Source organism: Mobula hypostoma, chromosome 5 (genome assembly GCF_963921235.1).
Source record: "Mobula hypostoma chromosome 5, sMobHyp1.1, whole genome shotgun sequence".
NCBI lineage: Eukaryota > Metazoa > Chordata > Chondrichthyes > Myliobatiformes > Myliobatidae > Mobula > Mobula hypostoma.
In genome coordinates, this window is record NC_086101.1 from 126,459,877 (window position 1) to 126,487,653 (window position 27,777).

The 27,777-nt window shown below is 42.6% G+C and overlaps 1 protein-coding gene across 4 annotated transcripts in view; it reads left to right on the plus strand.

Annotated features, from left to right (window-relative positions):
- The first annotated feature begins 961 nt into the window (after window positions 1-961).
- LOC134346989 (SWI/SNF-related matrix-associated actin-dependent regulator of chromatin subfamily E member 1-related-like) overlaps window positions 962-27,777 on the plus strand; it is a 57,087-nt gene continuing 30,271 nt past the window's right edge. For 3 of the 4 annotated variants that reach the window (XR_010018056.1, XM_063048929.1, XM_063048931.1), the window contains exons 1-4: window positions 962-1,117; window positions 9,955-10,030; window positions 13,331-13,454; window positions 20,155-20,364. Coding sequence is in view for 3 of the 4 variants with exons in the window: in XM_063048929.1 (XP_062904999.1) it covers window positions 10,005-10,030; window positions 13,331-13,454; window positions 20,155-20,364 (360 nt within the window). In the remaining variant the exon portion in view is untranslated. The remainder of the gene's footprint in view (window positions 1,118-9,954; window positions 10,031-13,330; window positions 13,455-20,154; window positions 20,365-27,777) is intronic. The other variant, XM_063048930.1, reaches the window with a different exon arrangement.

The window sequence follows — 27,777 nt, forward strand, 5'->3', positions numbered from 1 at the left end:
GGGTGTCAGCCTTGCTGGAAGTTGTAGTTGTCAGAATACAGCAGCAGTCATAGTGGTGCCACAACCCAGGTTTAACACTGACCTCTAGTACTGCTTGTGCAGACGTATCCATGAAGTCACCTGGATTTCCTTTGGGTATTCTGGTTTCCTACAAAAATCCCAAAGGTATGTGGTTTGGTTGTATGGCACAGTAGATTCACTGTGGTATGTAGATGGGTTGTAGAATGTAAGGGAGATTGATGGAAATATATGAAGGATCAAATGGGAATAGTGTAGGATTTGTGCAATTGGCTGCTGGATATTCATATAAGCTTGAAGAACTGAAAAGCCTGTGTCTGTGCTGTATAATTCTGTCACATTTATTACCCTCTCCCTATTCGCAGGAATTTAAGAAATAAGAACATTTCCCTATCTGAGCCTGCTCCACCCGTGATTAATTAAACATATTTTACCTCAGAGCCATTTTTCTGCTTAATCCTTGTATCCAGAAATCGATCCATTTGTTCTGAATTAGTTTAGTGACTGAGCTTCCACAGCCGTCTGGGGCAGAGAATTATAAAGGCTCGCCACCAGCTATGGAGAAATCCCCCCTAATTTATCCCCCCTAATTTATCCCAACCCCAATCCTTGTTCTCCATCTGGAATATTTTGTTGAACCTAACTTGATTCAGAACTGATTCCCTCACATCAAATTCTGCCTGAAGCTCTGATGTTTTCTGCATTCTGCGTGGATTATAACAGGATTTAAATGTTAAAACTGCACCGCTGAATTTTAATCCAGGGACTGCTCCAAACGGGCATTCTCCGGACGATACGGTCTCCAAGGCAAGGGCTGGACGCGGCTACTGCGGTCGGACGAACTCCTCCGGCCGGCGGGGGCGCTACCGAGCCGCCTGCCGGGTGCCGATGCCGATACCGATGCCTGGTGACCTCTTCCTCTTGCCGCCCTGTAACCCGGCAGTAGAAGCAGGGTAGTGTGCGGGTTTACGGTTGAATGTGGACGGGAAGAGCGCAGCGGACTGGAGTGGGATCACGGTGGAGGGAGAGCGGCTTTCGGACGGGTAGGCACGGCGAGCTGCACACGTGGGAGCGCCGTGAGCAAACAGCGCAGCAACAGGTACATCCGGGGCTGGTACACTGAGCTGTGTAGTGTTATGCGTGTGTACACCGAGGTGTGTGTTTACGTACACGTGCGCCGGGCTGCTGATAGTGTGTTGTGTGTATACACCGGGCTGTGTGTGTGGTGTAGTGTGTTTTGTGTGTGTACATTGGGCTATGTAAAGGTGTGTGTGTGTAGCATGTGTGTGGCTGTATATGTAGTGTATGTATCTGTGTAGTGCGTGTCTGTGCTGTGTATATGTGTAGTTAGTATGTAGTATGTATGTACACTGGACTGTGTGAGTGTGTGTACGTACACTGAGCTGTGTGAGTGAGTGTGTTTATTGTTTGTGCAGTGTCTGTGTAATGTGTACTGTGTGTGTATACATAGGGCTGTGTGTGTAGTGTGCAAGTGTGTGGTGTTTGCCTGTATACGCATGTGTAGTGTGTTTGTGCTTGTAGTATATGTGTACACCAGGCATATGTATGTGCATGGGTGTGTAGTGTGTTTGTGTGTATGCATGTGTAGTGTGTAAGTTTGCATGTACTGTGTATGTAGTAACTGTGTACATGTGTGTGAATTGTGGGTGTAGTGTCAGTGCATGTAGTGTGTAGTGTTAGTGTTATGTGAGTCTGTGTAGTGTGCATGTGTATAGTGTGTCAGTGTAGAGTGTGTGTGTTCGTGTGTAGTGTCTCTGTATATATAGACTTGGATCTATGTGTGTAGTGTGTTTACACTGAGATCTGTGTGTGCACACGCGCATGCATGTGTGTAGTGTGTGTTTAGCGTATGTGTACATCAGGCTGTGTGTAGTGTGCGTGTATGTGTAGTGTGTTGTCTGTGTGTGTGTATACTGAGCTTTCTGTATATAGTATGTGCCTGTGTCTGTGTGTATCTGTTTGTAGTGAGTGTGTGTAGTTTGTATACATCTGGCTATGTGTTTGTGCATAATATGTGTGTGTGTATTGTGTAAGTTATGTGTTTCTATTGTGTGTATGTAGTGTGCATGCATATAATGTATGTAGTGTATACACCGGGCTGTGTGCATGTGTACTCTGGGCTGTGTGTATGTATGTAGAGTGTTTAGTGTGTATATGTGTGTAGTGTGTGCATACACTGGACTACGTATATTTTTGTGAGTGTGTGTTAACACTGGGCTTTTTGTGTGGTGTGAATGTATGCGCCATACTGTGTGTGTACACAAAGCTGTGTTTGTAGTGTGTGTGTGTGCTTTGTGTGTATGTAGTCTGAGTGTGTGTGTATATCAAGCTGGCACTTGAACAACTAAGCAACAATCAGTAAGAGTGGAGTAGTGTACTCTTGACATCTGTTGCATTGCGGTGGGAGACTTCTATCAGACTAGGTTGAAGATGTTTCTCCCTAACTGCTATCAGCAAATCACCTGCATTGCTCTGAACACTTTGATTACTGCTAACTCATAATCAGGAATGCCTACCAATCCATCCGTCACCACCAGTCTGGTAAATCCAACTACCTGCCTGTGTATGCACAGAGACTGAAGAGCATGGCACCAGTGAAGAGAACTACAGACAGCGAGATGGCAGAGGTGGAGGGTTGCTTTGAGTCTGTGGACTGGACCGTTTTCAAGGTTTGTCAGTGGACCTAAATGAATAGTCATCACCAGCTTCTTAAGGACATATGAGGTTGTGTGTGTAGCCACAAAATCTTCCTGAGTTTTCCCCACCCAGAAGCCCTGAATGAATGAGGCATTTGTAAACTGTAAGATTTAGGGCTGGCGACCCCATTCATGTAAGAAGTCCAGGTACAATCACAAGAAAGCCATTGAGAGCACAGAGGCCATTCCAACTAAACTTGAATTGTAGGTGGATGCTTGACAGCCGTGGCAGGGCGTGCACAATGTCACTTCCTACAAGGCGAGATTGGATAGTATAAGTGGCAACAGCCCATCACTCTCAAATGAACTCAATCCCTGTCATGCACGCTCTGATAGGGAGAGCCACGACACACCCACAGAGCCCCCTTTCTGCAACATTCCTACCAAATTTTGAAAGGACTAGATGAGGTGGATGTGGAGGGGATGTTTCCTATGGTGGGGATATCCAGAACTAGATGAGACAGCCTCAAAATTGAGGGGCAACCCTTTAGAACAGAGGTAAGGAGGAATTTTTTTAGCCAAAGAGTAGTAAATCTGTGGAATGCTCTGCCACAGACTGCAGTGGAGGCCAAGTCCATGCGTATATTTAAGGTGGAAATTGATCAAAGGATCTGGAGAGAAGGCAGGTGTATGGGATTGAGTGGGATCCAGGATCAGCCGTGATGTAATGTCATTGAAGACTTGATGGGCTGAATGGCCTAATTCTCCTCCTCTGTCTTAGGTTCTTGTGGACAGCATTCCTTGTGTGCTGTTGCAGGAAGGCAGCATCCATCATCAAGGATACTCACCACCCAGGTCATGATCTCTTCTTGTTGCTACCATCAGGAAGAAGGTACAGGGGCCTTAGGTGCCACACCATCAGGTTCAGGAACAGTTATTACCCTTTTAACCAGCAGGCTCTTCAACCAGAATCGATAACTTTATTCATCCCAACACTGACCTTATTCCACAACCAATGGACTCACTTTCAAGGACTTTACAACTTATGTCCTTAAATATTTTTTATTATTTTTTCTTTTTTGTATTTACACAAGCTGTTGTCCATTGCACATTGGTTGTTTGTGTGATTTTTCATTAATTCTTTGTATTTACTGTGAATACTCACAAGAAAATGGATATATATACCCTTTGCAATTACCCGGTTTTCTACATTTAATCACTCATAAAATGTGGTCTGACCTCCTTGTAAATCACAATAACAGACAAACGCAATCTGTCTAAACTAATAATACACAAACAATTATACTTCTCATCAATACTGAGTACACCATTTAAACAATGATAGTCTCATTTCAATGAAGTATGTAAAGTAATGCCTTCTACAAAAGCTATTTGGAGTCAGGTCTTCCAATGAATGAGATTGGAGGTGTGGGTTATAGAGGTGCCCTGCCCTATAAAAAAGACACAAAGTCAGGTTACTGACAAAGCCTGCACTTCTCAAGAAAGAAATGTTTATGTGTACCATGCTTTGATCGAAACAACTTTCAGATGGCCTCAGAAGAATTGTAGAGATGCATGAAGCTAGAAAAGTCTACAAAATCATTCTAAGGACCTGAGTGTTCATCAGTCCGTAGTAGGGGAAATTGTCTCCAAGTGGAGGAAATTAAGTACTGTTGCTACTCTCCCTAGGAGTGGGTGTCCTGCAAAGATCACACCAAGAGCACAACGTTCAATGCTGAAGGAAGTGAAAAATAACCCAAAGGTAACAGCAGAAGACCTGCAGAAATCTCTGGAACTTGCTGAAGTCTCTGTTCATGTGTCTACTAGAAGAAGAACACTGAACAAGAGTGGTGTTCATAGAAGGACACTGTTCTCTTAAAAAACTTTGCTGCATGTCTCTAGTTTGCAAAAGACCACCTGGATGTTCTACAGTGTTTCTGGGACAATGTTCTGTGGACAGATGAGACAAAAGTTGAATTTCTTGGCTGAAATGCACATCACAATGTTTGGAGGATAAAGGGCACTGTACAGCAACACCAAAACTTCATCCCAAGTGTGAAGCGTGGTGGAAGGAGCATCATGATTTGGGCTGCTTTACTGCCTCAGGGCCATTGCAATCACTGAGGGGATAATGAATTCAAAATTGTATCAAAATATTTTGGAAGAGAAAGTCACGGTAGCAGTCTGACCTGAATCTTAATAGAAGTTGGATGATGCAACAAAACTATGATCTGAAACACGAGTAAATTAACAACAAAATGGTTTAAAAAGAAACAATAATTGTGATTTGGAATGGCCAAGTCAGAGTGCAGACCTTAAACCAATTGAGAAGCTGTGGCATGACCTGAAGAGGGCAGTTCATGCAAAGTATCCCAGAAGTATTGAACTGAAACAGTTTGGAGGAATGGTCTAAAATTCTTCCTCACCGTTGTACAAATCTGATCAGCAACTACAGGCAAACTTTGGTGGAGGTTGTTAAATACAAGGGTGCACAAACTTTTTCCAGTCTGGAATGTGAATGATTAAACAATATGTTCAGTTAAGACATGTAAAGTACACACACACAAAAGTTGCTGGTGAACGCAGCAGGCCAGGCAGCACCTCTAGGAAGAGGTGCAGTCGACGTTTCAGGCCGAGACCCTTCGTCCAAGGGTCTCGGCCTGAAACGTCGACTGCACCTCTTCCTAGAGATGCTGCCTGGCCTGCTGCGTTCACCAGCAACTTTTGTGTGTGTTGCTTGAATTTCCAGCATCTGCAGAATTCCTGTTGTTTACATGTAAAGTACAGTTGTTTGTGTGTTATTAGTCTAGGCAGATTGTGTTCGTCTGTTATGGTGGCTTAGATGAAGATAAGACCACATTGTATGAGTAATTAATGCAGAATATCAGATAATTGCAAAGGGTTCACAAACTTTTTCTTGCAACTATGTATATCACCATATATACTTACGTATTTTAATAATAAATTTACTTTGAACTTTAAAAATTTCCAGATGACCTTGTAATTTCAGGCCCTGAGGCTGATGTCCAAGTGCCTTTCAAGAGGGTGAATTCATGAAATGCATCTGGTCCAGATGGTGTACCTGGCTGGAGTATTAATACAAGTATTCAGTGTCTTGCTTCTGTTGTCTGAGTTTCCGCACTGCTTCAAAAAGGCATTTATTATATCAGTGTCCAAGGAGAACACGGTGATCTGCATCCTCTGCAGTTTGCCTAGTGCTACAACAGGCAAATAACAGATGCAATTCTTTGGCTCTTATTCTGCTTTAGGGCATGTGAAGAACACAAACTCATACGTCAGGCTCCTGTTCATCATCTAAAGCTTGTTGTATAATACATTCATCCCATCCAAGCTCATTGTCAAGCTCCAAGACCTTGGTCTCTGTACCTACGTCTGCAGCTGGATACTTGATTTCCACATCAGCAGCCCTCAGTCCATGAGGGTTGGCAATAACATATCTTTGCTGATCATCAGCTCAGTAGCACCTCAGTGCTGCGTCCTTTCTGTACACAGTGACTCTGTGGCTTCACACAAAGTACTTGAAATTTGCCAGTGACGAGGCAGTTGTTGAATGAATCACAGGTGGAGAAGAGTCAGCTTACTACTGCGAGATGGGAACATATGGTTGAGTGGTGCTGCAGCAACAACTTAAAGAACTGATTGTTGACTTCGGGAAGGAGAAGAAGGGTGAGCATGCACAAGTTTTCATTGGGGAATTAGCAGTGGAAAGAATCAGCAGCTTTAAATTCCTGGACGTTCGCATATCAGATGACCAGCATGTACTTACAATCATAAAGAAAGTGCACCAGCACCTTGACATTCTTCGGAGGTTAAGGAGATTTGACTTACTACTAAAATCTCCACAGGTGTGCTGTTGAAAGTATCCTGACTGGTTGCATCAAGGTCTGGTATGCAATTCAAATGCACCGGAATGTGCAAAGCTGCCTGATAGATCACAAGCACGTGCCTGCCCATTATACCGGAGGCACAGCGTAAGGAAGATATCATCCATCATCAATGATGCTCACCATCCAGCAGGTACCATTGGGCAGGAGGTACAGAAGCCTAAAATCCCACACTAGCTACTTCCTTCGACCATTCAGTTCTTGAGCCAGCCAACAAAACCCTACTCATTACTGTTTAGCAGCACTCTATGACTACTTCGATCACTTTGCACTACAATGGACTGTATTGTTTTGTTCTAATTGTGATCTTTCTCGTAAAAATTGTGCATAATTTGCTTTTATGCGAACGCATCTTATATGATGTATTGTGCCTGTGCTGCTGCAAGTAAGTTTTTTATTTCATGTATAAATACGTGTACTCTTGCATATGACAATAAATTCAACTTTGACATTACAGTGTGTATACCTGAGAATGTGGGGTGTGGTGTGTACACAGAGCAGTGTAGTGTAGAGTGCGCAGCAGTTTGTAGACACCAGTGGGTTGGTTGCAGTTCGCTGCGGGCATACCCACCTCAGGGATTGATGTGGTGTGGTAGGTACACCTGGTTAAGGGTTTCAGAAGGCCATTGGCAAGGTGCCACACATGAGGATGCTTAACAAGATAACTATGGTATTACAGGAAAGATGATGATAATACGGATAGAAGATTGGCTGACTGGCAAGAGGCATAAAGGGGGCCTTTTCTGGTTGGTTGCCTGTGACTAGTGGGGTCCCCCAGGTTCTCTATTGGGGTCACTTCATTTCATATATGTGTTGTAATATGAACAAAATCACCAGAGAGACACTGAAGCTAGTGGATACAGAAGTGTTCATTCAACAAAGTGAGATACTTTTTGAGGAAGAGTCCTGTTTGATCCAATAGAACTTGACATTTTGTATGCAAAAGATCAAAGGTAGCTGCTGGACAATTCTATAGTTACAATGTATCTACAGTGCTTCCTTTGAATTACATACAGTTTTCATACAAACCAACACACCCTTCATCAGAACCCGTAACGTTGACTGTACTCTTTTCCATAGATGCTGCCTGGCCTGCTGAGTTCCTCCAGCATTTTGTGTGTGTTGCTTGAATTTCCAGCATCTGCAGATTTTCTCTTGTTTGCAATTGGACTACTTTTCATACCTCCATTTTCGTCCCTACACTCCAGACATATATAGGCATCCATTAGTCTCGTGACACCATGGATTTGTGCCTTGGAAGGTTTCCAGGGTGCAGGCCTGGACAAGGTTATATGGAAGACCGGCAGTTGCCCATACTGCAAGTCTCCCCTCTCCACGCCACCGATGTTGTTCAAGGGAAGGGCACTAGGACCAATACAGCTTGGCACCGGTGTCGTCGCAGAGCAATGTGTGGTTATGTGCCTTGCTCAAGGACACAACGTGGTGCCTCAGCTGAGGCTCGAACTAGCGACCTTCAGATCACTAGACCGATGCCTTAACCACTTGGCCATGCGCCAACATGACATCCAGACGTCCAAAATGAATGTTAATCAGCATTGGTTTTCAATTAATGGTGACCACGGCTCCAGGAAACTATCGTCCAGGGCTACATTTAATCTACAATCCATATTCAGGTCTAAATATTTGTTGCTGAATTTAATGTTTTGCTTATACCCAAACTGCAGAATATACCCCAATAATATGTCAATGATTTGGATGATAGAATTGATGGTTGGAGGGGCAGATAGTGTTGAGGAAGCAGGGAGTTTGCAGAAGGACTTAGACAGGTTAGGAGAATGGCAGAGAAGTGGCAGATGGAATATAGTGTAGGGAAGGGTATTGTCATACACTTCGATAGAAGGAATAAAGTTGTAGATTATTTTTAAGTGTGGAGAAAATTAGAGGTGGAAAGGGACTTGGGAGTCCTCTCACAGCGTTCCCTAAAGCTTAGCTTGCAGATTATGTCGGTGGAAAGGAAGGCAAGTACAATGTTGGCATTCATTTCAAGAGGAGCGGAATATAAAAATAATGGCTTATAAGGCATTGGTCTGACTACATTTGGAGTATTAAGTAGTTTTGGCCTCTTCATCGAACAAAAGATGTGTTGGCATTGGAGAGGGCCTGGAAGAAGTCACGAGAATGATTCTGGGAATGAAAGGGTTAATGTGTGAGGAGTGTTTGATGGCTCCGGGCCTGTACTCACTGAAATTTGGAAGAATTGGAAGGTGAAGAGAAATCTCATTGAAATCTCTGAAATATTGAGAAGGCTGCGATAAAGTGGATGTGGAGAGGATGTTTTCTATAGTGGGTGCATCTCGGACCAAAGGACACAGCCTCAGAATAGAGGGACATCCATTTCAAACAGAGATGAGGAATTTCTTTAGCTAGAGGGTGGTGAATCTGTGGAAATCATTGCCACAGACAACCATGGAGGCCAAGTCATGGGTATGTTTAAAGTGGAAGCTGATAAGTTCTTGATTAACCAGGGCAGGAAAATGGGATTGAGAGGGATAACATGATGGAGTGGCGGAGAAGGCTCAGTGGGTGTTACATATACTGTGGGCATTAGTCCATGATGGCAGTTGCAACCAGTATTTGCCCTAGTAGGCACTGGAGCGGGTACAATCAGCTGTAACTGTGGTGAACATCAAGCCAGGCACATTCAGCAGTCACATTAGCGTGCAAAGTGGCAAACGGGGATGGTTGTGGTCCTAGAGTGCACTGCAGCTGGTAAACTTCAGTATGGTTATAGTGTGCACACCTTATGGGCGTATTTTACACCATGGCTGCCACCCTTGTGGACACCTCTACAGTTTCTTCCTGAAGCACAGCAGCAGGTACACCACCTGTGGCTCCAGCACATCTCATCACAAACTTTATCTTGACAATTGTTTAAAGGGAGAATAATATTGTTCTGTAATTATTTTGCATTGTTGTTCTTTATTTCAAACTTTGTCATTGATAGGATGTCGATTTTGTAGCAACTGAGAATCTAATGGTTTTCCTATATCTAGCTGTGCCCCGGATATGTAATTCAGTGCCACAGCATTGGGAGACCGACCTGAATACTGTCTGCTGCTCCCCTAGCGTACTTCCCATGGTGCACACTACCACAGCTACCTAGTGTAAACTTGTATTATTGTTTTTAAATTATACGTTTTAAAATTTTGCAGAATAATGAGAGTTAGTGAATAATGAGAGGTAGTCAGTCCAGTTAAATATGTACTAATATAGAAGGATTCTCTTGTAGAACTTGTAATAAGATGCTAAAAATTGGTTCTTGTGCACCTGACTTTATTTAATTTGAACCTGGGATTGTGCAGAATTGTAATTTTCAGGTACTAATGCAGCTTCTTTTGCAATTCTCTATTCAGGCACATTGTGTAACCCCTGTTGTTTGACTTCGTCATTTGCACATTTGCCAATGATGGATTGTACTCCAGACTCTGGGTAAGTTCAGTTTTTAGTATGGAAATATTTATTTCTAATGTTTTATAAATATGTTCATCAGTTGTATGTGGCTGTTAATATCTATTTACTATGGTTGCACAACTAGTTTGACTTATTTAGCAAAATTGCAGTAGATCAGTTTTCTGAATGGACATCTTCTTTCAGATAGATTTCAAATGCTTTCCTCTGAGCAAGTTTTTAGTGACCTCCCTAATAATCTCTTCCACAGTGGTCAATTTAACTGCCTTATTAAATGCTCAGAGGTTCATTTATTATCATAGTACGTATGCAATTATAACTCTGAGATTTGTCTCCTCAGATAGCCACGGAACAAAGAAAACCATGGAAGTCAGTTCAAAGAAAAACACCAACACCCCCACACAGACAAAAAAATTGCGCAGTGACATCAAAACCCCACACAAAAAAAAGCGCAAAAGGCAATAAGAACATCAACCTCCCCACGCAGAAAAATAAATCCTGCAAACGGCAAGAACATTAAACCCCAACACTCCCTCCCCCTGCACAAATAAAAGCTAACAAATCACACCAAATTTGCATAGTAAGGGAATTAAGGGTTATGGGGAAATGACAGGTAGGTGGAGATAAGTCCATGGCCAGATCAGCCATGATCTTATTGAATGGCAGGGCAGTCTTGATGGGCCGGATGGTCTACTCCTGCTCCTATTTCTTATGTTCTCATGTTCAAGTGGCAACAAGAAAGAAAAGGTGAAAACGCAGAATATATGTAAAAAAGTTCGTAAATCACAGAACTTCAATAACATCTTCTGCTAACACTGAGGGAGTGAGAGACCACTTGAACACAGAGACCTTCCCTCAGGAGCAGCGAGTGATAGGCTGTCATACATGGACACCTTATCTGGCAGCAGGGAGTGTGGATCCATCACAGCAGCGAGCAAGAGGCAGGTAGAAAGCACTACACGCTTGCTCGCCTTCTGCATTCACCTCTGTTTCAATCTACTTTGACAGTTTAATGGGTGAGAAATGAAGTTGATCATGGGCACACACCCAATCACTTAAGCTTCTTTGGCTCAAGGCTGATCTCCTACTAGAATTTTCTTGAATACAGCAAAGCGCTAAATCACTCGATTGATCTCCAGGCTATAAATCACAGGCTCTAACAGTTCCAGAAGCACATTTAAAATAAAAAGAAAACGAAGAAGTGAAGTTTTTATGGGTTATCTGGAAGATACCGCCTGAAGTCGCATTGTTTGCTAGCGCCATCTTGACTGATAAAACCTTGACGTGTTTTGATATGTGCTGTAAATGGCACATCCTCACTTTCTGTTATCTTAATCAAAAGTTAGGCTTTAATATAAATTATTGGGCCATTTACTAGAATAGTACATTCATCTCTTCACTGGCTTTCAATAAAAGTTCAGTAAATTAACATGAACTTGATAATTCAAAAACTGCCATTTTTGAGTTGTTGAGCAACACACACGAAATGCTGGAGGAACTCAGCAAGTCAGGCAGCATCTACGGAGCTGAATAAACAGTCAACGTTGCAGGACGAGACCCATCATCGGGACTAGAATTAGGAGGAGGGAAAATAAATGACCCCAACCGATTCGCAGTTGAAATATTGTTTGGAAGGTTTGTTTGGAGCCCTGAATGGTGGTGAGGGAGGAGGTGTAGGGACAGGTTTAGTACCTGGTACACTTGGAGGGATAAGTGCCAAGTGTAAGATCAGTGGGGAGGGACAAGTGTTCAAGGGAGTTATGTGGAGAGTGATCCCTATGAAAGGAGGAGGTGGAAATAAAGGTGTTTCATAGTAGGATCTGGTTAGAGATGGTGGAAGTTATGAAGAATGATGTGTATGGAGGCTCATCAGATAGTGGGTAAGGACAATAGGAACCCTAACCCTGCTATGGCACTGGAAGGATGGGGTGAGGGAAGATGTGTGGAAAATGGACGTGTGTGAGGGCAGCTTCGATGATGGTGCAAGAGAAACCCTGTTCCTTGAAAAAATATGGCTTTTCAGATGTTCTAGAATGGAAAGCCTGATCCCGAGAACAGATGTGACAGAGATGGAGGAACTGGGGGTGGTGGCAGGTGGCATTTTTACAAGTGACAGGATGAGAAGAGGTATAGTCAAGATACTGAGTCAGTAAGTGTAGCCAAGGGCATTCACATGGGCCTCAGCTATGCCTGCCTTTTTGTTGGCTACTTGGAACAGTCCATTTTCCGAGCCTTCACTGGTTACTCCCAACATTTTGTCCGCTACATTGACAACTACATTGGTGCTACTTCCTGCAATTTCATCAAATTTTCCTCCAACTTTCACCCTGCCCTCAAACTCTGACACTTATCACCCTTTTTTTGAGCTCCCTGTCTCCGTCTCTGGAGACAGACCATCTACTGACATTTTCAGCAAATCCATTGACTACAGACTAACATTGCTTTTGTGTAGTTTTAATCAAATTTTCTGAGCACCTTGTAAGCGTTGGAATTTGAATTTTTATTCAGGGAAATATGGAGAATATAGACCAGTGCAGCACCAGAACAGGCCTTTTGCCCCTTGATGTTGTGTAGAATTAAAATAAAAATTCTACAAAATACTTGTAAAAACGCCATCTCCTTCTCTCAATTCCTCTGCCTCCACCACATCTGCTGTTAGGATGAGGTTTTTCATTCTAGTACAGAGGAGTTGTCCTCCTTTTTCAAAGAAAGGGGCTTCCCTTCCTCCACCATCAATGCTTCCCTCAACTGCGTCTCTTCCATTTCAAGCACATTTGCTCTTACTCCATCGTCTCGCCACTCTACCAGGGATAGGGTTCCTCTTGTCCTCACCTACCACCCCACCAGCCTCCACGTTCAGCACATAATTCTCGAAAACCTCTGCCATCTTCAATGGGATCCCACCACCAAACACATCTTTCCGTGCCCCTGCTTTCTGCAGGGATTGCTCTCTACGCGACTCCCTTGTCCGTTTGTCCCTCCCCACTGATCTCCCTCATGGCACTTATCCTTGCAAGCCAAACAAGTGCTACACCTACCCCTACACCTCCTCCCTCGCATTCAGGGCCCCAAACAGTCCTTCCAGGTGAGGTTACACTTCACCTGTGAGTCTGTTGGGATCATTTACTATGTTCGGTGCTCCTGGTGTGGCCTCCTGTATGTTGGTGAGACCCAACGTGGATTGGGAGACCGCTTCACTGAGCACCTACGCTCCGTCCACCTCCAACCTGATGGCAGGAACATTGATTTATTGAACTTCCAGTAATGCCCTCCACCCCACCCCCTTCACCATTTCATACTTCTGTTACATTACCTCTGTAGATGCTCAGGTGCTCCAGGATCACCACACGAAGTAAAACAGGATGGAAGTGAGACGTCAAAAGATCATAATATGTACAATGGATCTCAGAAGAATGATAAACCCATTGAGAAGAAAAATGAAGAAGTAAGTAGCATTATCTGAAAGGAACTTTGCCAGATGTTATACTTAATTCTCAGAGGTGTGATTTGTTGGTGAATGCTTCCCAGTTTCATTTGGGCAAAAATTCCAATGCCATTTAGTTGATAGTCACAAAGCTCGGGGCAGTTCTGTTCTGTAGATTCTTTGAATACTCTAGTCTGCACACTTTGCTCAAACCAGCGGTCTGTTTTTGATTCATTACTTTTCAAGCATCAGGTAGGCAAATGGAATTGCTCTGTTCTTGGAGAGTACATTGGGACCATTTTCTTTGTATACAGCTGTTTCTTGCATGTTTGTCACTTGTTCCCATGAATGGCTGTTACATAGAACAATGTTCTCACTGTTGATGAATTTGTTGGTCTCAATTTGTTGATTGTGGGAAATCAGGGAGAAGTTAAGTGTTCCTGGCGATTACATTTGCAGGAGGTATGTCTAGCTGTAGCTCCTCTTAGATTGGTTGCAGTGGCATTTGGACTCGATGAGGAAGCAGACAGTGTTATATCAAGAGTTTACACTGCAGGGTTGTTAGATGGTTGGGTGACTATCAGGAGGAGAAGCCGAGGAATCTCTTGTACTATTCCCCTCTTTTGCAGGGATATTGTTTTGGATACTGATAGGTGGGGGTGAGGAAATGGGTAGGAGGGTGGGCTGCTAGAATGGCTTCTCAGAAGAAAGCAATTGCAGCAGCCAGATCAGAAGCACCATGACTGGTTTTTTAGTTCTTGAGGGTAGGTCAAAGTCTAGGGGAGCAGTAGTGATAGGGATGCTTATCAGGGACACAAATAGGTGTTTCTGTGGCTGCTAACAAGACTCCAGGGTAGTTTGTTGCCTCCCTGGTGCTAGGGTTACAAGGATCTTTTGAACTAAATACAGGACATTCTGCAGAAGGTTATGGTCCATATCGTTACTAACAACACAGGGAGAGTATGTTCTGCAAAATGAATATAGGGACTGAGGCAGAAGGTTACAAAGCAGGACATCTAAGGATGAAATCTGAGAATTACTCCTTGTGTGTCGTAGTGAGCATGGAATTGAAGGATAGGCAAATGAATCTGGCTGAAGAGATTGTTCAGATGGGAAGAGTTGCTTGGACCACTGGGATCTTCTCAGGGGACAGGTGAACTGTACAAGAGAGACAGATGGATCTGAGCAGGAGGTATCCAACATCCTTGTAGGGAGATTTGCTAGGCCTACTCAGGTAGGTATAAACTAGAAACCTGGTAGGGTGAGGGATGATGGGCAGTTGGAGCCAGGTGTGGTAGGAAAAATAGACCAAGAGAAAAGAAACCAGGTGGGTGGGTGTATAAGAATGTTGGGCAGATGGAACCAGGTGGGTGAATAATGGATCTAGGTAACAATGGAGTGGGTGGGGTGCAGGAGAAAAGGATAAATCAAAAGGGGGACTTGCTGAACAGTGCTCGACTTGCTGAGTTCCTCCAGCAGTTCTCTTTTGTTCCAGACTCCAGCAATTGTAGTCTCTTGCATTTCCAAATGAACTCAGAGCATAGATTGGTACATGGGATATGATATTATACCTATAACAAAAATATCATTGAGAAATAGGCAGGACTAGCAATTCAGTGAACCAGATATTTGTGCTTCATGCATGAAAGAGATGGAAGTAGGAGAGGAGGGTGAGTTGCAGTACGATTAAGGAGAATGTTCTGGCAGTATTTAGGATATCCTGGATGGAATTTTCAGTGAGGTCATGTGGATAGACCTTAGAAACGAGAAAGGTTCTGTGTGATAGATTGATCAGGAAGGTTGGGGCATATGGGATCGAGGATAAGCTAGTGAGTTTATATCAAATTGGCTTGATGAAGGAGGCAGAAGATTGTGGTGGAGGGTTGTTTTTCACATTAGATGCCTGTGATTATTGGTGTGCTGCAGGCAGTGTGCTGGGTTCTTTATTCTTTGTCACAAATATTAATGATTTGCATGAGAACGTAGCTGGCACAATTAATAAATTTGAAGATGACACCAAAGTTGATGGTGCTAAAGGTTCAGTTGTTAGTGAAGAAAGTTGATTCAGGTTATAAAGGATAGAATGAGATAGAGAATAGCAGATGGAAACTAATTTGGACAAATGCAGAGTGATTCATTTTGAGAAATTAGACCATAAGATACAGGAGTAGAATTAGGCTATTCCAACTTAGCTGATATATTATCCCTCTCAACTCAATTCCCTTGCCTTCTCCCTATAACCTTTGGCACCCTTACTAATCAAGAACCAATCACCCTCCACTTTAAACGTACCCAGTGACTACCTCCACAGCTATCTGAGGCAATGAATTCCACTGATTCACCACCCTCAACCTAAAGAAATTCCTCCTTATTTCTGTTGTAAAGAAACGTCCTTGTATTGTGATGCTGTGCCCTTTGGTCTGAGACTCCCCCACTATGGGAAATATACTCCCCAAATTCACTCTATCTAGAACTTTCAATATTTGACCACTTTCAATGAGACCCCACCCCCATTATTCTAAGCTCTTGTGAGTACTGGTCCAAAACCATCAACTGTACCTCACACATTAACCCTTTCACTTCTGGGATCATTCTCATGAATCTCCTGGAGCCTCTCCAGTGCCAGCAGATCATTTCTTAGGTAAGAGACCCAAATCTGCTCATAATATTCCAAGTACGGTCTGACTGATGCCTTATAAACCCTCAGCATTACATCCTTGCTTTAAAATTCTAGTGTTCTTAAAATGAATGCTAACATTGTATTTGCATTCTTTACCACCGACACAACCTGCAAGCTAACCTTTAGGGAGTCTTTCTGGGACAGTGTTCTGTGGACAGATGAGACAAAATTGACCTTTTTGTCAGAAATGCACATCACTATGTTGGAGGAAAAGGGACACTGCACAGCAATATTCCAACTGTAGAGCTTGGTGGAAAGGGCATCACGGTTTGGGGCCGCTTTGCTGCTTCAGAGCCTAGACAGATTGCAATCATTGAGGGAAATTGTATCAAGGAATTTTACGGGTGAATGTCAGAGTAGCAGTCCATCACCTGAAGCTTCATAGAAGTTGGAAGATGCAACAAGACAGTGATCAGAGTAAATCAACAACAGAATAGTTAAAAAGAAGAAAATTTGTGTTTTGAAATGGCCAAGTCAGAGTGCAGTCCTTAACCCAATTGAGATGCTGTGACTTGAAGAGGTCTGTTATGGAAGCTTTCCCACAGAAATATAGCAAGGGTCAGGATGTCATGTTCCAACTGTATAAAACATTGGTGAAGCTGCACAAGGAGTATTTTATGCAGTTCTGGTCAATACACTTTCAGAAGATGGGATTAAACTGGAGGGAGTGCAAGAAGACATTCACAAGGATGTTGCATGAATGGAGGGCTTGAGTTATAAAGAGAGATAGGATAGGCTGGGTCGACTTTTCCTGGACTGAAGGAAGCTGAGAGATGATGTGACAGAGGTATGGAAACTTATAAAAGGCATCATTAGAGTTGATAATTAGGTCATCAGTTTCCCGTGGTTGAAGTGTCTTGAACCAGAAGACATAAGTTTAAAGTGAGAGAGAAGTTGTTTAAAGAGGATATGAAACAAAGTGCAATATGTATCCGGACTGAACTGAGAAGGTGTTGGAGGCAGACACAGTATTACCAGCTAAAAGATATCTAGACCTGTATTTGAATGATGGTATGTGGGGAGATGGGATTAGGAAAACATAGGCAAAATGGTTTACATAGATGTTGTGTGGCAAAGAACTTATTTCTATTTGCTTAACAACTCTGACTCTATTGTTCCTTTAAAACAGGCAACAGCTTCTCTTTTAGCTTCTAACCACACCATACACTGTATTTTTTTTAAAGAGAGAAATCACAGGAGGATTAACCAATATAATTTATTTTACTTCCCAATAATGGAGAACATTCAAGTTAATCTTCAAATAAAGGCAGTTCTGCTGTTATAAGACGATTAAGTGGTTCCCTAGTTTGATAAGTTAGACTCTTGACCTCAATCTTTCTCAGTATATTCTTGCACTTTATTGTTTACCTGCAGTGCACTTCTCTGTGTGACTTGCACTTTATTCTGCATTGTTATTATTCAATTTTGTTTTGCCTCAATGTACTATGTAACGATTTGATCTGAATGAACAGTTTGCAAGGTGTTACGTACCCCGTAACTGGGTTGCCAAACCAGCAGAAATGGATCACTCAGTTGGAGTCTGGAGTACTAGAACTAAGAAAGTTTTAATAAAGAAACAAGCAACACAGTAATCGAAAGGATAATAAATGCAACAGTTTAGCAATGATAAACACACATGTGCACAGAATTAAGATAACAGCATCAATCAAGCTCTATCGTTGTCTAGGGGTAAATGACCAAATTTCAAAGTGACTCAAAGTTCAGTTCAGTTTAGTAGTTCAGTTCGCAGTAATCGTTGCCATGGCGATGGACAACGTGGGGGGAAGAGAGAGGGAACAGGAACAACTGATCATTCAGCACGGCTTCACTCACAGACCGGCGAGATGGCTCACAAGCAGCTTTTGGGCGGGTCCTTGGTGATGTCACCTGAGGTCACCGACTGTGACCCCTCCTCCAGATGCGGTCGATCCTCTGCAGTGAACCCGGCACCCAGGCAAGGGCGGACACACACCGGGTTCCCGCTGATCGTACCTTTCCACCCTGGCCGTTGTCTGGTACTTCTCACCGACTCGTGAGAAGCGTACCACTTCCAGGGTCTCGTTATCTCGGGTGGCGTGTGTCCTGCCTTAGCGAACTGGTCCCTTTTTATCCCCCTGCTGGGGTATCGCCTGTCCATCACTTCAAACAGTTCAGGGTTCAAAGGGGGAGCCGCTCCAGACAGCTCTCTCTCCCACTTCCCTTCATTACACATCTCCGGACGCTGCTCCATTGTTCCTTATCTCTCCTTCCCCTGAGGGCAGGTGGCAGACCACTTGCTGATGTCACTGATGCTAACCCAGGCCAGCAAACATCTTAATTTTATGTGTATTCTCGTCACAAAGGCAAGCTTTTCATTGTGACTACAATAAATTAATTCCAGTTCTTCCCATTGTCCCTAGATATGTTAGTTGGTTGGGTCAGATAATTGTTTGATTTCCACAGCCGTAATGGCTTGGGTTCTGTGGCATAATAAGAGACTTGAGCCATAATGTGTATTTGATACACTGATGCATTTAAAGAATGAAACAGATTTTATTTTTGCACTATACAATGTAAAATAAATCTTTAGTAGTTTGGCGTGATATGATGCAAAGAGTTTCCATTATTTCCAAATTTAGTTCAACAGTTTCTTTACCTGAAGTTTTCATTTCTGAGATGATAGCTCAAAGTGAGGCAGTTACACAGCCCAATGAGATTTAATGGAACACTGGAAGAGTACCAAAGAGTGTACTCAAGGTAACCATGGGAGTCAGTAGTTTTATAAAAGGTATCGGTAGACAGGTTGTCTCCAGAGATGGGGACAGAGAGAGATTGGGAAAGGGAGGGAAATGTCAGAAATGTTGCAAGTTAAATTTCAGGGCAGGGTGGAAGCTGGAGGCAAAGTTAATGAAATTGACAATCTCAGCATAGATGCGTGAAGCAGCATAAAGTAGTCCTCAATGTACGCACTCCCATGGTTACCCTCAATATAACACTTTGAAGCTTTCAGAATGAAGGTTTCCTTTCTCTGACTGTTCTCACTGTTATGTAGGTGGACTTCAGAAGAATTCAGTTTTGTTGGTTCACATCCTAAATTTTAATGTGAGGCACAAAGTTTTCCGAGACATTCACAATGACTATCAGGACGGGAAATGTTCTTTTTGGGTGTGTTCTGAGAATAGAATTCTAAACCGTCTGGAACAGTGTTCAGAGTTCCGCTGTGTAGATAGATGGCTATCGTTTAAGTGATTATTTAATGCTGACGTGAACAAGATGAAGAATGCCAGTCGACTTAGTTACCATGTTTTGTTGAAATCAGATTGAAAGTACATTCTAATTATGTTTTATTTTAACTCACAATGATCAATTGTTTGAACTTACTGCTTTCATAACAAAATATGGAGACTTTCTAAGGCACTGGGTAGACTGAATTTGGAATATGGTGAGCAGTTTTGAACCCTTATCAAAGAAAGCATGTGCTGGCATTGGAGAGGGCCCAGACGAGGTTCATGAGAATGATTCCAGGAATGAAAGAGTTAATGTATGAGGAGCATTTGATGGGTTTGGGTCTGAACTCACTGGAATTTAGAAGAATCGGTGGGGCGGGGGGGGCGCGGAATCTCATTGAAACCTATCAAATATTGAAAGGCCTAGATGGAGTGGATGTGGACAGGATGTTTCTTATAGTGGGAGAGTCTAGTACTAGCGGGCACTGCCTCAAAATTGAAAGACATCCCTTTTGAACAGAGATGATGAGGAATTTCTGTAGCCAGAGTGTGGTGATGGAATTCATTGTCACAGACAGCTGGAGGCAAAGTCATTGGGTATACTTGAAGCGGATATTGTTTGGTTCTTGATTAGTAAGGGTGCCAAATGTTATGGGGAGAAGGAAGGAAATTGAGGTTGAAAAGGATAATAAATCCACCATGATAGAATGGTGGAACAGACTTGATGGACCGAACAGTCTAATTCTGTTCCTGTGTGTTATGTTTGAAAAGAAAACACTGGACATTTAACTCCAGGTTTTATAATGGTAGTTCAATATTTTTATATTCTTATCAGCAGCATGTGACCAAGAAAAGAGGCTGGCCAAAGGGTAAAAAGCGCAAAAAAAATGTCCCCAATGGTCCCAAAGCTCCACTGACAGGATACATGCGATTCTTGAATGAACGCCGTGAACAGTTACGGGCACAGCAACCAGATTTACCTTTTCCAGAAATCACCAAAACATTGGGCAGTGAATGGAGCAAACTCCCACTTGAAGACAAACAGGTTTGGTGATTTACAGTGTATTATCTGCTTTTTTTAAATACTAGTAAACTGCTAAGGCACTGTGTCTTTGAAATTCTTTTGTTAAGTAACTAAAGAAATTAATGAAGGTGGTGTAGCAGCTAAATAAATGTATGTGCTGATAAAGTAATCCATATTAGTGTTGTTTAAAAGATAGATTTTCTCCAATCTCATCTGTAATTCACCTCCGCATATCTCAATTCCATTTTATCACCTTTGTTCAGTCCCTTCTCACCTACATCTTGACACTTCACATGCTGTCGATCTCCTCAGCGATGTTCAATTCCCTGACCCTAATTCCCGAATTTTCACCATGGATGTCCAGTCCCTGTATACTTCTATCCTCCATCAAGAATGCCTTAGAGCTCTCCACTTTTTTTTCGACAACAAACCTGACGAGTTTTTCTCCACCATCACCCTCCACTGTCTGCGAAACTGGTCCTCACACTCAACAATTTCTCTTTAGGCTCCTCCCACTTTCTCCAAACTCAAGGTGTGTTGATGGGTACCCACATGGGGTTTCAGCTATGCCTGCCTTTTCATTAGCTACATGAACAGTCCATGTTCTCAGCCATTCCTGATAACATTCCCCAACTCCTAATGCACTGCATTGACAACTGATTCGTGAACTCATGCTGTGCTTGTCAATTTCATCTAATTTGTTTCCAACTTCCACCTTGCCCTAAAATTCAGTTGGAACTTTTCTGACACCATTCTTCTCCTTCTCGATCTCTCTATCTCCATCTCTGGAGACAAACTCTTTCTGATATCTTTTATAAAACCAGTGACTCCCATGGTTATCTTGACTATACCTCTTCCCACCCCGTCTCCTGTAAAAATGCCATTCCCTTTTCTCAGTTCCTTTGTCTCCATCGGATCTGTTACCAGGATGAGTCATTCCTTTTCAGAACGTAAAGATGTATCCTTCAAAGAATTGGGTTTCTCTTCCTCCATCATTGATGCTGCCCTCATCCTCATCTCCTCACAGGATCTCAGAAGGTGTCCACATTTCCTGGACATCTGCGCTCACCCCATCTTCCCACCATCTTAACAGGGGTAAGGTTCCTCTTGTCCTCACCTATCATTCCATGAGCCTCCACATCGAGCACATAATTCTCTGCAACGTCTGCCATCTTCCATAGGATACTACCATCAAATACATCTTTACCTCCCTCCCACTGTCTGCTTTCTGCAGGGATTGCTCCCTCTGTGATTCCCTTGTCCATTTGTCCCTCTGCACTAATCTCCCTCATGGCACTTATCCCTGCAAGCGAAAGTATTGCTGAACCTGCCCATTCACCTCTTCCCTCACCTCCAAACAGTGCTTTCAGGTGAGGCAACACTGCACCTGCAAAGCTGTTGGAGTTGTCCACTGTATCCACTGCTCCCGATGGATTGGTGAGATTCAACGTAGATTGGGAGACTACTTCTCCATCTGCAAAATTCAGGATTACCTGGTGGCCAACCATTTCAATTCCAATCCCTTTTCCTATTCTGACATGTCTGTCCTTGGCTACCTCTGCTGACACAATGAGGTCAGTCCAGTTGGAGAACAGCACCTCATCTTCTGTCTGGGTAGCCTCCTATGTATTGACATGAGCATCAATTTCTCAAACTTGCAATGATTTTTTTCTTCCTTACTCCCCTCTCCCTTTCCCCCCTGCCCCTCTCCACCCCTCCCTCCCCCTCCCCGGTTGACTTCCCCACTCTGGCTCCCCTTCTCTTCTCTTCTCCCACCTATTCCCTCCCCCTGGTGTTCCTCCTCCTTCCCTTTCTCCTATGGTTGACTTTATTTCATATCTGATTCCTCCTTCTTCAGCCTTTCATCTTTTCTACCTATCACCTCTCAGCTTCTTATTTCATAACCCTCTCCCATCCACCTGGCTTCACCTATCGCCTTCTAGCTTGTACTCCTCCTCCCACCCCCCACCTTTTCTTTCAATATTTTTGTTAGTTTCTGCTTGGAAGAATACAAAGTACAAGAAGCTATATATTATAAGTAAAAAGAGAAAAAAAGTACCAAGTACAGGTTTCCCCCACCATCCGAAGGTAGAGCGTTCCTATGAAATGGTTCGTAAGCCGGAATGTTGTAAAGCGAAGAAGCAATTCCCATTTATTTATATGGGAAAATTTTGTGAATGTTCGCAGACCCAAAAATAACCTACCAAATCATGCCAAATAACACACGAAACCTAAAATAACAGTAACATATAATGAAAGCAGGAATGATATGATAAATACACAGCTGAAAAAAGTAGAAATACTTTTCCACAATCATTGCCTGAACTGTTCTCTGTAGTGAAAATCTCACGCAAGCACTGTCGGCAAAAACACGGTGTTAGCGCTCTCCAGTAACCTTTAAGCTATGAAGCTGCCAAATCATACCAAATAACACGTAAAAATACACAGCCGATATAAAGTAGAAATAATGTATGTACAGTGTAGTATCACTGACCGGAATTGGGAAAGCGCAGAGCACACTGATGATGGTGTGTTAGACTTGTCGGAGTTTGGCTGGTGCAGTGGCCCCCACCCTCCAGGCCGCCAAGCAATACATTGCTGCGAAGCATGCAGGTGTCCAGCGGTAGCTGGGACGCATCCAGCACATCTTTAAGAAAAAAGCCGAAATAAACATGCTAATTAATTAGGTGCCGCCCGGCATGTAATTGTCAGCCCAGATCATTGCCGATTGCATCGCCTCTGAACTCATCTTGCAAACGGCTGCTCGGGGCGCGCGCTGATTTTTTCATAACAGTGAAAACACCTTCTGTTAGCGACAACAGGGTACTAATGTAGGTCTTTCGTAATAGTGAGGTTTCGTAAAGCGAACGTTCGAAAAGCGGGGGGCACCTTACATTATATTAAAAATACAATTACAATCACAAAACCCTGTATTCATAAAAAATTAAGTAAAATCATAATATTGAAATATAATAATTTTATAATACAGAAAAAATATCTAAACCCACTACTGAAGTCAGGGCTGTTAGGACAAGCATGTAAAAAGGGGGGAAACCCTTATTATGTAGTAAAATATATTATTAGCCACCATATGTACTTCAACGACAAATCAAAGTCTTTGAAAATAACTCAAAAATGATCCCCACAATGTATGAAGTCTTGGCTAGATTCAAAAACTGAGCAACGGATCTTCTCTAAATTTAAGCCTGACATAACATGACGTAACCATTGAGCACGAGTAGGTGGAGCAGCATCCTTCCATTTAAGCAAAAGAGCCCTTCTAGCTATAAGAGAAATAAAAGCCAAAATATGCATATCAGGTGTCTCCAAAATGAAGTCTTTTCTTCCAACAATATCAAGTAGTGCGGTCAAAGGGTTAGGCTTAAAATTTACCCTGAAAAGTACCGAGAAAGTTTGAAATACTTCCTACCAATATCTTTCAAGACTCGGACATGTCCAAAACTTGTGAATTAACAAAGCTTCTCCATTATTACATCTATCACAGAAAGGAGATATATCCGAGTAAAAACGAGATAGTTTATCTTTAGACATGTGAGCCCTATGTAAGAGAGAATGACCGGCACTTAACGATGAAGCGTTCACCAATTTAAAAATTTCATTCCAAGTTTCCTCAGAGATTGAAGTCTGTAAATCTTGTTCCCAAAGATTTTTAATTTTGTCCATAGGAGCATTTCTCATACCTAATAGCATACCATAAATATTGGAAATTGAACCATTATAAAAAGGTTTCAAATTAAAATTTACATCTAATAAGTCCTTATTGGAACTTATAGGAAATTTATATAATTGAGAGTGCAACAAGTCTCTAATTTGTAAATAACGAAAAAAGTGAGTTTTGGGTAAACGATATTTAACTGACAATTGCTCAAAAGATAGAAGACTTCCTTCAACAAATAAATACTGGAAGCATTTAATACCCAATCTATCCCATTCTTTAAAAACTGAATCGGTCATCGAAGGTTTAAAATAATAATTAGAACAAATGGGACTAGACAAAGAAAATCTCAATAAACCAAAGAATTTCATAAATTGTACTCAGATCCTCAAAGTATGTCTAACGACCAAATTTTCAGTCAGTTTGCTAAAAGATAAAGGACGTGAGGATCTGAGAAGATAAGTAATAGAAAATTTATTAACAGAGTTAGCTTCTAAAGAAACCCGTATCGGACAGTCTTCACAGTTAACATAATATGTCCAAAACATAAGATTTCGTATATTGACTGCCCAATAATAAAACCTAAAATTTGGTAAAGCTAAACCTCCATTCTTCTTAGATTTTTGAAGATGAACTCTAGCGGTGTGCTACACACAGCGCTAGAATAACGACACGTAGTCGGTGAGTTGTAGTTGTGAAAAAAGAGGTTTATTCAAACTTCGCGGCCCCCTTTAAAGCCTTCCCATTCCCACCCTCCCCAGGCAGGACTGCTGTGGGGAATGCATATTCACAGACCCTTCCTGCGCGCAGGTATTTCCTGCTGCTGGTGAAGATGGCCTGGCGCCCTTTTTGGGGCTGGCCTCTCTGCCGGCGCGCATCGTTTTGTGAGCCGGTTCGAGTGCGCTGGAAAGTGGGTCGCCACAGAACTTTAACACGAGGAATTCTGCAGATGCTGGAAATTCAAGCAACACACATCAACGTTGCTGGTGAAAGCAGCAGGCCAGGCAGCATCTCTAGGAAGAGGTACAGTCGACATTTCGGGCCGAGACCCTTCGCCAGTCCTGACGAAGGGTCTCGGCCCGAAACGTCGACTGTACCTCTTCCTAGAGATGCTGCCTGGCCTGCTGCGTTCACCAGCAATTTTGATGTGTGTCGCTACAGAACCTTATTTAGTGGAGAATGTTTGTTTTTCCAGATATATATTCCTCAGTTCGTAATGTAATTAAAAAATGCCAGTGAACAGGAATGGTGGAGGTCAAGTTGAGGTCTGGAGGACCAAGAAAACTTTCCGAGAGAACTGCTCTTAGGATTGCTAGAAAGGCAAATCAAAATCCCCATTTGACTGCAAAAGACCTTCAGGAAAATTTAGCAGACTCTGGAGTAGTGGTGCACTGTTCTACTGTGCAGCGACATCTGCACAAATATGACCTTCATGGAAGAGTCATCGGAAGAAAATCTTTCCTGCATCCTCACCACAAAATTCAGCATCAGAAGTTTGCAAAGGAACATCTAAACAAGTCTGATGCATTTTGGAATCAAGTCCTGTGGACTGATAAAATTAAAATAGAACTTTTTGCCTGCAATGAGCAAAGGTATGTTTGGAGAAAAAAGGGTGCAGAATTTCATGAAAAGAACAACTCTCTAACTGTTAAGCACAGGGGTGGATCGATCATGCTTTGGGCTTGTGTTGCAGCCAGTGGCACGGGGAACATTTCACTGGTAGAGGGAGGATTTAATTCAATTAAATACCGACAAATTCTGCAAGCAAACATCACACCGTCTGTAAAAAAAAAGTTGAAGATGAAAATAGGATGGCTTTGACAACAGGATAATGATCCTGAACACACTTCACAATCCACAATGGACTACCTCAAGAGGCGCAAGCTGAAGGTTTTGCCATGGCCCTCACAGTCCCCCAACCTAAACATCATCGAAAATCTGTGGATAGACCTCAAAAGAGCAGTGCTTGCAAGACGGCCCAAGAATTTCACAGAACTTGAAGCCTTTTGCAAGGAAGAATGGGCGAAAATTCCCCAAACAAGAATTGAAAGACTCTTAGCTGGCTACAGAAAGTGTTTACAAACTGTGATACTTGCCAAAGGGGATGTTACTAAGCACTGACCATGCAGGGTGCCCAAACTTTTGCTTGAGCTCTTTTCCTTTTTTGTTATTTTGAAACTGTAAAACATGGAAATAAAAAAGTAATCTTGCTTAAAATGTTAAAGAAATGTGTCATCTTTAACTTTATGCCTTTTGGAAATCAGGTAATCTTTTACTTGCTTAGCTACTCACAGTAACAGAAATTTTGACCAGGATGCCCAAACTTTTGCATGGATTCTGACACTGCTTCATTTGAAACCTAATTCTCTTTAAACTTGCCTTTCAGAACGTTAGTTCCCTGTTCGCTTTAAATGGCTTTTTCAGGCTTCTCGGTGTTGCCAAATGTTATGGGTTATTTCTGAGACATTCAGGAACATTTCAGGGTGTTTAGAAGATTCAAGTGTAGCAGTTCCATCAAAATTTGACTACTCAGTCTTTTCTGATGCCCTTTTAAATTTGAATAATGCAACAATGCACAAGACTTTACTGAAGGAACTTTGCAATATTTTTCTAAGTATACAGAGGTAGGAATACTAAAGGTAATTACAATATTTTTGTACTGAGTTTTGCAGTAAGCTGACAGTGCTGGTTGTCTATCCAAAGCCCAAGCCGTTATTTTCATAGTCATAGTCATAATCATACTTTATTGATCCCGGAGGAAATTGGTTTTTGCACCATAAATAATAAATAGTAATAGTAATATTACTATTAGTAAATAGTAATAGTCATAGAAATAATAAATAGTAATAGAATAATAATAGAAAATAGTAATAAATAGTTAAATCGTAATATGTAAATTATGCCAGTAAATTATGAAATAAGTCCAGGACCAGCCTATCGGCTCAGGGTGTCTGACCCTCCAAGGGAGGAGTTGTAAAGTTTGATGGCCACAGGCAGGAATAACTTCCTATGGCGCTCTGTGTTGCATCTCGGTGGAATGAGTCTCTGACTGAATGTACTCCTGTGCCCACCCAGTACATTATGTAGTGGATGGGAGACATTGTCCAAGATGGCAGGCAACTTGGACAGCATCCTCTTTTCAGACACGACCGTCAGAGAGTCCAGTTCCATCCCCACAACATCACTGGCCTTATGAATGAGTTTGTTGATTCTGTTGGTGTCTGCTACCCTCAGCCTGCTGCCCCAGCACACAACAGCAAACATGATAGCACTGGCCACCACAGACTCGTAGAACATCCTCAGCATCGTCCGGCAGATGTTAAAGGACCTCAGTCTCCTCAGGAAATAGAGACGGCTCTGACCCTTCTTGTAGACAGCCTCAGTGTTCTTTGACCAGTCCAGTTTATTATCAATTCGTATCCCCAGGTATCTGTAATCCTCCACCATGTCCACACTGACCCCCTGGATGGAAACAGGGGTCACCGGTACCTTAGCTCTCCTCAGGTCTACCACCAGCTCCTTAGTCTTTTTCACATTAAGCTGCAGATAATTCTGCTCACACCATGTGACAAAGTTTCCTACCGTAGCCCTGTACTCAACCTCATCTCCCTTGCTGATGCATCCAACTATGGCAGAGTCATCCGAAAACTTCTGAAGATGACAAGACTCTGTGCAGTAATTGAAGTCTGAGGTGTAAATGGTGAAGAGAAAGGGAGACAGGACAGTCCCCTGTGGAGCCCCAGTGCTGCTGATCACAC